Below are 12,913 nucleotides of genomic sequence, written 5' to 3' on the forward strand. Positions count from 1 at the left end.
AGGGGCTGCAGAAGGAAAGGGTGGTGGAAGAGATTCATTCCATGAATGATGTACACACACACATCTATATATCTATATCTATAGCCAGGGCCAGCGCGCCCATTGATGCCAGGTAGGCTGTGGCCTCAGGCACGGGGTGCCGCAGGGAGCGCCGGAGGAGGCACGGGGGGCGGGAGTGCAGCCTCCTATCCCTCCCGCCCCGCGCCGCTGCCGCCACCAGCACACCCCCCCGGCCGGGCGCAGCTGCTGTGGGCAGGCATCTGCAGCAGTGCAGGCAACCAAGCGGGAGAGCTCGGAGGCCACCCATGCACCGTCAGAGCCACCCACTGTAGCGACTGGGCCAGTAGTGGCGTGTGTGCTCCCGTGATGACGTCACGTGTGATGTCATCACGCAGGCCGGTGCGTGCATGCTTGCGCGCGCGTGGGGGGGCACTCGGCTGGCTGGCCACGAGCGCCAAAAACACTTGCACCGCCCCTGTCTATATCTATATCTATATCTATATCTATATCTATATCTATATCTATATCTATATCTATATCTATATAAAGACAAGTGTCCTGACTGACTCATCAACGCCCAGTCCAAACTCCTGGACCTAGAAACATGAAATTTGGGGAGAACATTCCTTTTATGATGTAAACACCCACTAAGAAGGGATTTTAAGAAATTTACCCCCTAAGGGGGTAAAAAGGGGTAAAATGTCTTTTCCCAAAGGGAAAACAGGCAGGATGCTGCCTGCTTACACCCTCGCCCATTGCCAGCTTGGCCACTCTTCCCTGATTGGGCCAGCCTTTCAAGGTCATTTGCATATGTGGGCTGACTGGAGCTCACAACATTCCACACCTCATCCCCCCCAAGACAGTTGGAACACAGAGATCATTTGAGTATGTGGCCTGATTGGTCCTCACTAGAGATGGGCACAAACCGAAATACAAACCAAAATTAAACACAAACCAGGCCGGTTTGTGGTTTGTGAACCGCAGTTCGTCAGATCCCATTTCTGACGAACCGTCATGAACTTTAGGCTGGTTCGTTTGGTTCATTTTTTGGTTTGTGACTGCAGACAGCCTAGTGCCAATCAATCAGTTTCCTAGGCAACAGGGGATGGACTTCCTGCAGACCTTCTGCTGACCGGGCAGTGACCTTCCGCTGGCCCGGAAGTGATGATTTTCTGACCCTGGCAGTGACCTTCCGCTGGCCCAGATGTGATGTTTTCATGAACCAAATGAACCGGTTAGTGAACCAGGGGCAAGTTCATGGTTCATGGTTCATGAAATGTGACGAACCACGAACCGCATGGTTCGGGTTTTCCCGGTTCGTGCCCATCTCTAGTCCTCACCCCCCCACATTCTAAACAGTATGCAGTTGCTATTGGGAGTCGTTGAATGTATCCTGAGGTAAAATGCACCTCCCAGTCTTCCCCTAAAAGTTTACTAGGGTTGCCAACTCAAAAAAAACCCCACAAGCCAAAAAATGTTGCATACCCGTAAGTATTATAGCTGGATTTAAAGTAGTTAAATACTGTTGTGAAGCACAGGCATCAAGCTAGTACACACATATATACATATACATACATACATTTTATGTACATGTGTAACCATGCATTTAGACAGTAAAGAATGCTGGATCTGTATAAGCTAATTTCATATAAGCCTTCATGTTCCAACTGTTAAAATTACATTGGTATTTTATATATTTATGCTCTTAGTAAGTTTGCAGTTAAGATACATGCACATAGGGGATAGAAGTTAATGGCAAAACATCTGAACTTACCTGTAATTCTGCTTTTCATTTCCTATGTAAAACCTATCGTATTGTGAATAAGCCCGATTTCCTTCCCAGTCCATTAGTTCAATTCTTAGTGAATAGTGCTTTTGACTTGTTATCGTAAAGATAAATTCATTCCCCAGCCAATATTCTCCTGAGGGACTACCAAAGCCCTAGAAGAAAATGGGTGAAATGCATTCAATGATCTTTTCTCATGCTTCTGTGACATTTACTTTACAGTCATCATTTTAATAAAAGAAGTCATCTTTCTTGTTATGACAAACTTGACTGATATCTGTAACATATTTGATGTCTTTAGATGCAGCGTGGGAATTTAAATTTATAATACTATTCAGTTGGATCCAACCAGTGCTTCCATGGTGAAAAACAAAAGAGGGAGTCTTCTCTAACCTTCAAGAAGGCTATGTGGGGGACCAGCAAACCTGCATGAACAAAAGGCATATGCAACAAGGGCTGTAGTAAGAAGAGGGAATAGATGAAACCGAGTAAAAAAGTGGGCTGGATGCAATGCAATCTAAACAATAAAATATACTACATATCTTCAACTTGACGATTGAAATTAATCTCCTTAAGTTCTCTTATCATTATTGTACCCGCTTTCTGGTAAATACAGAATACATCAGATTGCTTTGAAAGCTTCCTGTATCCCAAGAGCTATTAAAAATGTTTATCTTAAATTATTAAAAGTGTCAACATTTAGGCCAGGTTGAATATGAGTTCAGCTCATAATCAGACTATATTTTGTTTAGAAAAGGAAACAATGTATGAAGTACATTATGACCAAGACATTTCTAGAAAAATAAATTATATATTATTTAACTTGTATTAGATACTATGATAATTATGCACACAATTATTGTATTAATGATAAGGATAATAAAAAGGATCTGAGATCAAAGAGGAACAGTTCTGTTTTCTCTTGGTTTCTCAAAATTTTCTGATTGTTAAGAATTGGCCTAAGAACAAATCTCCTTTGCTGGACATATGGCTTTTTTATAACACAGGCACTAGTTCAAATAGTCAAGTTAACAACATATCTTTTTTGGGGGGGGAGTCAAACAGAATCCATGTTTTACATTATTAGAAGCTATGAAGTAAAGTTCTAAAAATCTACAATGATTTCCCGTGGTTTGTTGGCCCATCCAATTTAGAGATAAACAATTTAGAGATAAACAATCACCCCAGGGAGGGAGTTCCAAAGTTTTGGCACCATGACTAAGAAGGCACTTTCTCAGATAGCCACCTGTTTAGCCTGATATGACACCCAATGCAAGGCCCCATGCGCCTCCAAATATGACCAAAGTTGATGGGTAGGTTCATAAGGAAGAAGGTGATCCTTAAACTATGCTGGTCCTAAACTGTATAAAGCTTTTAAGGTCAATACCAGCACCTTGAATTGGGCCGGGACTCAAATTGGGAGCCAGTGTACATGGAACAAGACTGGAGTGATATGATCCCTATGACCCCCGCCCCCCTCTAGTCAACACTCTGGCCACAACATTCTATAGCAATTGCAGCAGTGCCGATGTTTGTCTGCGGTATCGCTGATTTTCCCCCCTGTGGACATACCCTGATTTTATTTTGAAACTGCTGCTGAGTCGTGTCCAGCCTGATTAATGTCGATTAATGTCAGTACAAACACTATACTCCCCTTCTACTTCTCTCCCCCTCTCCTTTTCCCCAGGAGCTGATTGGTCTGTGCAGAATTAACCACTCCCACTCTCCTTAGCTCTCTGAACTCCTTTTCTGCTGTTTTTATTGGTAAAGTGAGGTAAGGGTCATAAGGCTGCTTCTCTGTTGGCTTCCTTCCTCCCAGGTATGCAAGCGCTCTCTCTTTTTTTTCTCAAAGCCAGGAATGATTCCTAAACTTGCTGCTTATACCCTGCTGGCTTTAAAAGCCAGGAAAGAGTTAAATAGCTGCTTTCCCCCTTCCTCCCTTGGGGTATGCACACACTCTCTTTTTTTTCCAAAGGTATGGATGGGTTGTAACATTGTAACTTTACTGCCTTGCCAAAGCGGGAAAAACCCCCAATAATTTTGCACAGCCTTTTGGAAACAAAGCAGCAGGGAAGCTGCCGGAAGGGGGTGAAGCAGCAGCATTTTAACTCTTTCCTGGCTTGGCTTTAAAAAAATAAATGAGAGTAGAACAAACATGAAAAGTACACCTGCTCAAAGTTACCCCCCAAAAAGTGTGATGTGAATCACAAAGCTTCGAAAGCCCAAAAATGTACTGAGGCTTCAAAGCCTGTCTAAAATGAAAAACAAGACACCAAATCCAAACTGCTTCAGACAGCGTGGAATGTGGGAGTGCCATGCTGAAGCCATTGCGATCGTGGCAATTGCTCATAAATGGCAGCTTAAGTCATAAGTGCAAAAAGGGCCTAGGTGAGAAATCTAAAGACCTTCTAATATTACTGTTGTATATTTTTCATTTTGTTATCAATTAATCCAATGATTAAATGATAGCCAGTTGTTAAATTTTACTTAAGCAAAGGTTTAGACTAAAGGACAAGGAATGACAAGAACTAGAGACGATAACTAAAATGGCATTTTGTGTTTTAATTAGTTATCAAGAACCATCCAGAGCCAATCTCACTTCCATTTGAACTACACTGTAATTAGGAAGGTTAAAATGATTTTTTTAAAAAGGTCCAAGAGCACAAAGAAGATAAAGTGAGTTTCAGAAGATGCTGGAGAGCTGACATTAACAAGGAGGAAAAATGCCCTGAGTGGTGCAAACGAGTTTTATTAGATGGTTGTTGGGGGTTTTCCGGGCTGTATCGCCGTGGTCTTGGCATTGTAGTTCCTGACGTTTCGCCAGCAGCTGTGGCTGGCATCTTCAGAGGTGTAGCACCAAAAGACAGAGATCTCTCAGTGTCACAGTGTGGAAAAGATGTAGGTCATTTGTATCTACTCAGGAGGGGTGGGGTTGAGCTGAGTCATTCTGTAAGAGTTTCCCAGGGTGTGGAATGCTAATGGCGGGAGGCTTCACTGTATCCTGAGGAGGTTCTTTTGCATATGGATTGGTGCTTGATGTGCTAATCTTCTCTGCAGGGCTATTGTCGGGTGTGGAGTGTTTTGTTGGCCTGGTGTTTTTCAGAACTGGAGCCCATGCTCTGTTCATTCTTAAGGTTTCTTCTTTCCTGTTGAAGTTTTGCTTATGCTTGTGAATTTCAATGGCTTCCCTGTGCAGTCTGACAAAGTAGTTGGAAGTGTTGTCCAGTATTTTGGTGTCCTGGAATAAGATACTGTGCCCTGTTTGAGTTAGGCTATGTTCAGCCACTGCTGATTTTTCAGGCTGTCCAAGTCTGCAGTGTCTTTCATGTTCTTTTATTCTTGTCTGGATGCTACGCTTTGTGGTCCCGATGTAAACTTGTCCACAGCTGCAGGGTATACGGTATACTCCTGCAGAGGTGAGGGGGTCTCTGCTGTCTTTTGCTGATCGTAGCATCTGTTGTATTTTTCGGGTGGGTCTGAATACTGCTTGAAGGTTATGCTTTTCCATAAGCTTTCCCATCTGATCAGTAATTCCTTTGATATATGGCAAAAACACTTTTCCTGTAGGTGACTGTTTTTCCTTGGTTGTTTGATTCATCCTGGGTTTGATTGCTCTTCGGATTTCATTTCTGGAGTAGCCATTTGCCTGAAGTGCGTGGTTTAGATGATTAATTTCCTCATTGAGAAAGCGCGGCTCACATATCCGTCTTGCATGAGGAAATTAATCATCTAAACCACGCACTTCAGGCAAATGGCTACTCCAGAAATGAAATCCGAAGAGCAATCAAACCCAGGATGAATCAAACAACCAAGGAAAAACAGTCGCCTACAGGAAAAGTGTTTTTGCCATATATCAAAGGAATTACTGATCAGATGGGAAAGCTTATGGAAAAGCATAACCTTCAAGCAGTATTCAGACCCACCCGAAAAATACAACAGATGCTACGATCAGCAAAAGACAGCAGAGACCCCCTCACCTCTGCAGGAGTATACCGTATACCCTGCAGCTGTGGACAAGTTTACATCGGGACCACAAAGCGTAGCATCCAGACAAGAATAAAAGAACATGAAAGACACTGCAGACTTGGACAGCCTGAAAAATCAGCAGTGGCTGAACATAGCCTAACTCAAACAGGGCACAGTATCTTATTCCAGGACACCAAAATACTGGACAACACTTCCAACTACTTTGTCAGACTGCACAGGGAAGCCATTGAAATTCACAAGCATAAGCAAAACTTCAACAGGAAAGAAGAAACCTTAAGAATGAACAGAGCATGGGCTCCAGTTCTGAAAAACACCAGGCCAACAAAACACTCCACACCCGACAATAGCCCTGCAGAGAAGATTAGCACATCAAGCACCAATCCATATGCAAAAGAACCTCCTCAGGATACAGTGAAGCCTCCCGCCATTAGCATTCCACACCCTGGGAAACTCTTACAGAATGACTCAGCTCAACCCCACCCCTCCTGAGTAGATACAAATGACCTACATCTTTTCCACACTGTGACACTGAGAGATCTCTGTCTTTTGGTGCTACACCTCTGAAGATGCCAGCCACAGCTGCTGGCGAAACGTCAGGAACTACAATGCCAAGACCACGGCAATACAGCCCGGAAAACCCCCAACAACCATCGTTCTCCGGCCGTGAAAGCCTTCGACAATACATCGAGTTTTATTAGCTTTGGCCAATTTTGCAGGATATCCAATTTGAATCATATTCTCTCAACATCATTAAACAATTATCTCTCTCAATTTATTTATTTTGTCTGATAATATTCACAGGAAACTTTGACTTTTTATTGAGAAAAGGAAAAAGGAAACCAGACGAAGTCCATATATCCAATGGTGTTCATCTCCAGTCAGACAGCCCACAGGAGAAAACAAGGAATCGGTCAATGTTTCCCCTCCCCCTTCAACAATCATGGCTTTCCGGACACTATAAAGTCAAATCAGGAAGATACATTGCACATCTGGTATTACAACTGTAGTCACTGTTAGTAGATTTTGCCATATCCAAACATACTCTTACCACCAGAACTCTATTCTTCAATTCTAATAGTAGAGTTGCGCCCCAATATGTATGTAGTGCTGTGCCTAGTATGTATGCCCCAGACTTTTTCCTGTTAACAAATATAATTTGGGTAAGATTTCATGATAATCTACAATGTCCAAAATTGACATAGAAAATACAAGTTAACTAACAGTGCAATCCAGAGCAGAGTTATACTCTTCTAAATCCATGGAAGTCAATGGGTTTAGGAGGGCGTAACTGTTTAGGATTATTCTGTAAATGCTTATTTGGAGTTAATTTGGGTGCAATCTAGTTGCTCTGTGCATCCTGCGCAAATGGAAGCTTCCTGTTATCAATTGTGGTTCCCAGCAGGCAAGCTTCTAGAAAGCAAGAGCTGTGCTAGAAGGCCAGCAGCGTTCAACATTCCTGGCAGGCGATATTTCCCAAGCTTCCTAGTGCCTATATGCTGTTGTTGAAACAATCTTCAGCGCCCCAGGGACTGGGGTAGAAGAGCAAGAAGGACTGAGACCTTCCCTTCCTGTGGCCAGCACTGAAAACTCCACCAGCGGATATGGAGTACAGGAGAAAGGGAGGAACCACATTGGTGCAGGGGTTAGCAGTAAAGGCTGTCATGCCCTCTACTTCTCATTGGCAGGAAGCAACAAAAGCAACGGAACACATAAGGTGTGATCGGTGCCTGCCAAAGGTCATAACATGTAAAAGAGACCATACGAACATGAAAGCTCTGCTGGAACAGACCAGTGGTCCATCTAGTTCAACACTCTGGCCGTTTCCACACGCTCTTAATGCAACAGCTCACAGACCCAACGCTGGCCGTTTTCCTCACTCACTCCACATTTCTTTGATTTCAAAGAAGAAGCAGGCTGTTTGGCTTCCATTTTTTTGGCGCCTTTTCAGGGGCGCAGGAAAGTGCAGGAAATTGCATTCTCGGAAAAGGTGCTGAAAAAACGGAAGTCAAACAGCCTGCTTCCCCTTTGAAATCGGAGACGTGTGGACTGAGTGAGAAAAACCGCCAGCGTTCGGTGAGTGAGCTGTCTCATTAAGAGTGTGTGGAAATGGTCCCTGATTCACGGTGATCTGCAGAAAAGATGAACACCTTGTTATAGATGGGTTAAATCAAAATACGGAACAAGAAATTAAGTATAGGATATGAAGACAGGAGAGAACACTTTCTAGAATCAAGCAGGGTAGCCTTACAGGAAAACTAGGTTTTGAATAAGGAAAACAAGACATAGAGGAAGGAACTGTAGAGATGGAAAATGAATAAAATATATAGTTTGTTGTTATTATTGTCTTTGGTTTCTTATGAGGTTGTGTTTGATATCCCCTGATGTGATGTCTATGTGTATATGTATGTATTCTTATTGAAATCAATAAAATAAAATAAAATAAAATAAAATAAAATAAAATAAAATAAAATAAAATAAATGGCCCCTGTCTCACACATGATCAGAATTCTCTCATCTTTAATTTCATGTAAAAAAAGCAGTGCCATTTCACTGATGTAAATTCCGTTATTCTCAATAGGAGGGGAAACACAGGCAATCTGCCATTCATAAATTAAGAAAGACAAGCAGTGGGGTACAGGGGATCAATTTTTTAAACAAAACCAGAATGTGCTGGCCAGGGGGGGGCTACATCTTGTTTCCTAATGCGCCTTCCTGCAGTGTTTGAATTTCCGCCCCCCTCCAATCCAGCACTGATATCCCCACGCTGGGAGAAAATGCTGATGTTAACACAGCATGGCAGTGCATTGGGGATGGGGAACATGAGCAGGGTTTAGCACACTCCATTTGAGTCTCAAAATAGACCCTCTTACTTCCCACTTGAGGATCCTGGGAAGGGGTGTGAAAAAACTCTCTTATGCCAACCTTGTCATGCCAGATCAGCAAGGAAGAGCCCTTCAGCGGCAGACATCATTGCTGTGAATTTCATCCCAATTGGTTGCGAGTCATAGGCAGGCATGTGTTTTGAATTGAAACTAGTAGAAATTAAAATGGAATATAAAAAAAAGTATAATGATAATAAAGGTAAAGAATACTTTTAAAAAAACTGAAAATGAACTACATAAAAATGTGCTGCTTATATCATTACTTAGCATCATACATATGTTAAATAGTTTACCTAGCACAATGTATACAAACTCTAGTAGAGAAGGAATAATCTAGTATTAATGCTTTCTCAAGCATCCAGATCCTTTCTGTTGTAGCTGAACTCTCCTTGTCCTTTCTAACTTGGGAAGGCTACCACATGGGGGCTATTTAAAATACATTAAAGGGGTCCAGTTGAAATGCTGAAGGCTGTGCAATCAAATGGATATATAACCAAATGTCATCAAGATTCCTGAAACAGATGTTATCCAGTAATGTTTATGATGCTGTGAAGGACCTGGTAACACGATTAGTATAGCTCAAGCAAAGAAATTTCAATTTCACTATATGCATTGTGTGTGTGTGTGTGCAGCAGCAGAGAAAAAATAAGAGTTTATAATCAATTAATTAAGAGGTGATAGGTGTGTCCACTTGTGGATGGTTTCACACAAGGGAAATATATCTTACTTTCTGAACACTATATTCTTAAGTCTCAAATATTTCTGCCACTGATTCTGCCCGTCAAGAGGGAACTTTGTTACTGCAGCAACAGTTAACCAGAATCAACAAGTGAAGACTGTTTCAGTCTCTGTGTCCACAGTCTCTAACACCCATAAGAATTCTCTTACACACTAATCTCCCTTCCCTCCAAATATCATGATTGGGGTGGACATGGACTGGGAAACCCCCATGGACCACTGGCCCACGGTCCGTCGATTTTCACAGACCACGAACTTTTCACGGACCAGCCCTGTTCATGGACCGGTTCATTGGTCCGTGGTCTGTCACTTCTGGCAGCCCTGGCTCCGCCCCCTTCACATGCAAAGAGCCCAAACTCACAGAAAATCTTCAGCAGCCTCTCCTCCAGCCACCCTCCAAGTTTGGTCAAGATTGCATTTCGGACATCCGAGTTACAGACCCCCAAAGTGGCTGACCCCAGGAAACTTCCAGTAGATACTGGAGTCACAAATGCCAATTGATTTGCATTGGCTAGCAGCACAAAAAATTGCAATGAGGCAAAATGAAACAGAAAAGGGTGGAGGAAGAGCCCCCTCACTCACCACACAGACACCTTCCCAGCCATTGTGTAGGGAATTCATTCTTGCTCCTTGCTCGCATAGAGAAGAATGGGAGCCCTGTGGTTGGCAGGCAGTGTTGCCTATCTATGTTTTGAGGGCTAAGATTGGTGTTGCCATGGCTGCAGAACATCCACTCCTCCGTTGCCTAGGGAATTAATTATTTCTTCTTGCTCGCATAGAGCAGAATGGGAGCTATCTGCTTGGCAGACAGAGCTGCCTGTCTACATTTTGAGGGCTAAGATTGGTGTTGCCATGGCTGCAGAATGTCCACCCCCTCCCTTGCAGAATGAGAGCTCCCTGGTTGGCAGGCCAGAGCTGCCTATCTACATTTTAAGGGCTTAGATTGGTGTTGCATGGCTGCAGAATGTCCTCCCCTCCCTTGCAGAATGAGAGCTCTCTGGTTGGCAGGCAGAGCTGACTAATCAAGGTTTTTAGGGCTAAGACTGGCTGCAGAACGTCCATTGAGCAGAATGGGAGCTCTCTGCTTGGCAGGCAGAACTGCCTATTAAGTTTTTAAGGGCTGCAAAAGGTCTGTGGATGTCCTCTCCATTGCCTAGGGAATTGATAGATTGGCACCAGGATGTCTGGACTCACAGACCACGGACCAGTCCAAACGGACCAAAATTCATGAAAAAAGTGAGTCCCATGAACTGTGTTTGCAAACCATGAACCAGGCCAGACCGTGCAAAATTTTGCTCCATTTCCTGGACTGTGCCCACCTCTAATGATGTTTTAGCCTGGATTATGGAACTGGGTAATATGCCATAAAATATTCAACCTATTGATTCACACACTGCCACAAACACAACTGGCTCTAAAATCACCTTGATCAGGGATATCCACATTTTTTCAATAGTGAGTCTTATGATCAGAAATCCCCAGGGTGAGGTGGACTACATTTGGCATGTGGGCTGCATGTTGGACAACCTTGACCTAGATAGAGTTTTTTTTTAATCTGTTAATGTAATTGCTCTTTTATTTATTTATTTAGATATTTATACCCCCCTTTCCTCCCCAATGGAGCCCAAAGTGACTTATAACATCACTTTCCCCTCCTCCATTTATTCTCACAACATCTTTTACACTTTACTTAATGCCAGGTTGAGAGAGGGGGGGGGGGCGGGGAGATAACAATCTTGACCAGCCTGAACCAGTCCAGAACTATGCAAATTTCCTTCTCCTGGACATATGTGTGAATATATTCTTGTCATAACACCTCACTCTCTTCACAGATAACAGGGAATAGATACTCTGACAGCTCCAGGATGCATCCATGAACAATAACATAGGAGGGTGGAATAAAATTTTGTAGTTGGGTCAAAATCAATCAGTATTGTGGCTAGTCCTCTGATAGCCCACAGATATCATAAATGAAGAAAATCATAATAGAATCTATATAAGACTCACTGCTATATCTTCACGTTTGGAATCGCTATGGTCATAATCTAGATATGAGCAGTTCTGCATAAAAACACTGTAGCAAGAGTGGGGTTTGTGTTTTTGGTAGAATAATGGTAAATATTACAAGACAAGACATCCTTACTTTGGTTGATGAGGCTTGCAGGTACTGGGATCTACAAAAAGTTGTTGGGGGTGTCAGTAAGCCACTACAGATTGGCATGGCAAAACAGTAACTTTAGTGATACCTCTCATCTTCTGCTTCTACGCCCATACAAGACCAGTCTTACTTTTAGCACTGAAAGTTGTAGTAGCTATTCTCATTCGGTAGTCTTTCTCCTTCAGGCCGCTCCCCGCACCAACGATCACTGGCATTGACTGTGTTGGCCTGACTTGGGATGCTGAGGAGAGCTTGGCTATCTGTCTGGTGTACCAGCCGCCTAGTGCACCAGCAGCTACCCTGTCGAGCTTGTTGGAGGTGGTGGTGGGGTGGGCTTTGGAGCACTTTAGGCTGTTAGTCTTGGGTGACTTCAATGTCCATGTCGATGATGCCACCTCCTCACAGGCTGTGGACCTGGTGTCATCCATGGCAGCACTAGGGCTCTCCCAATTTGTTTCAGCTCCCACACATCAAGCGGGCAACACGCTAGATTTGATCTTTGAGATGGGGATTCAGGTGGACCTTGATTCCATTGAGGCAGTGCCATGGTCGGACCACTTTGTCCTGAAGGCCCATCTGAGAGTACCAGTCCCTCCTTGCATAGGCAGTGAGCTGATTTATGCTCACCCGCAGAGACTAATGGATCCAATTGGTTTCCAGAATGCTCTGCAGGATCCGATGCCCCCTGGTGGTTCGTTAGATGAGCTGGTGGAGGACTGGCATGGCCGTCTCTCCAAAGCCATTGATGAAATGCCCCCCCCCAGTCGCCCTCTCCGCTCTTGAGCCAGACTAGCCCCCTGGTACACGGAGGAGCTACGACAGTTGAAGTGGGAGCTGAGATGGCTGGAGCGAGTGTAGCGGCAGAATCAGAGCAAGGAGGCAAGATCATCTTATACAGCGTTTATGAAGGCCTATGAGGTGGCTATGAAGGCAGAAAAGAAGGAGTATTATGCTGCCTCCATAGTGTCTGCTAGCTCACGCCTGGCAAAATTATTTCAGGTAGTTTGGTCCTTGGTCTCCCTCTCTCAGGGAGACTGCCAAATTAGAAATTCGGCTATTAGCTGTGAGGCTTTTAGGAGCTTTTTTACAGATAAATTCTTGTCCCTCCACTGCGACCTGCCAGCCACGGTTGATACAGTAAGGGAACTGGAGACCCCTTGGCCGTCTTCTGGTCCAATTTTAGATCACTTCAGTCTGGTCTCCCAGGAGGATGTTGACAGGATCCTGCGGCTGGTGAGGCCCACTACGTGCTCCTTGGACCCCTGCCCCTTGTGGCTGGTTAAGGCCAGTATCGATGGGCTGAGGGCCCCATTGAAGGCCATTATTAATCTACCACTGAGCTCTGGTTTTTTCCCCAGGGCA

The 12,913-nt window shown here is 43.9% G+C and overlaps 1 protein-coding gene across 1 annotated transcript in view; it reads right to left on the reverse strand.

Moving 5' to 3' along the window:
* The window catches only part of ANGPT1 (angiopoietin 1), a 192,835-nt gene that overhangs the window by 34,722 nt on the left and 145,200 nt on the right, over window positions 1-12,913 (reverse strand). Inside the window, exon 7 of the mRNA XM_054985901.1 lies at window positions 1,775-1,941. Within this exon, the coding sequence (XP_054841876.1) occupies window positions 1,775-1,941 (167 nt within the window). The remainder of the gene's footprint in view (window positions 1-1,774; window positions 1,942-12,913) is intronic.

Source organism: Eublepharis macularius, chromosome 7, assembly GCF_028583425.1.
Source record: "Eublepharis macularius isolate TG4126 chromosome 7, MPM_Emac_v1.0, whole genome shotgun sequence".
NCBI classification, from domain to species: Eukaryota; Metazoa; Chordata; class Lepidosauria; order Squamata; family Eublepharidae; genus Eublepharis; species Eublepharis macularius.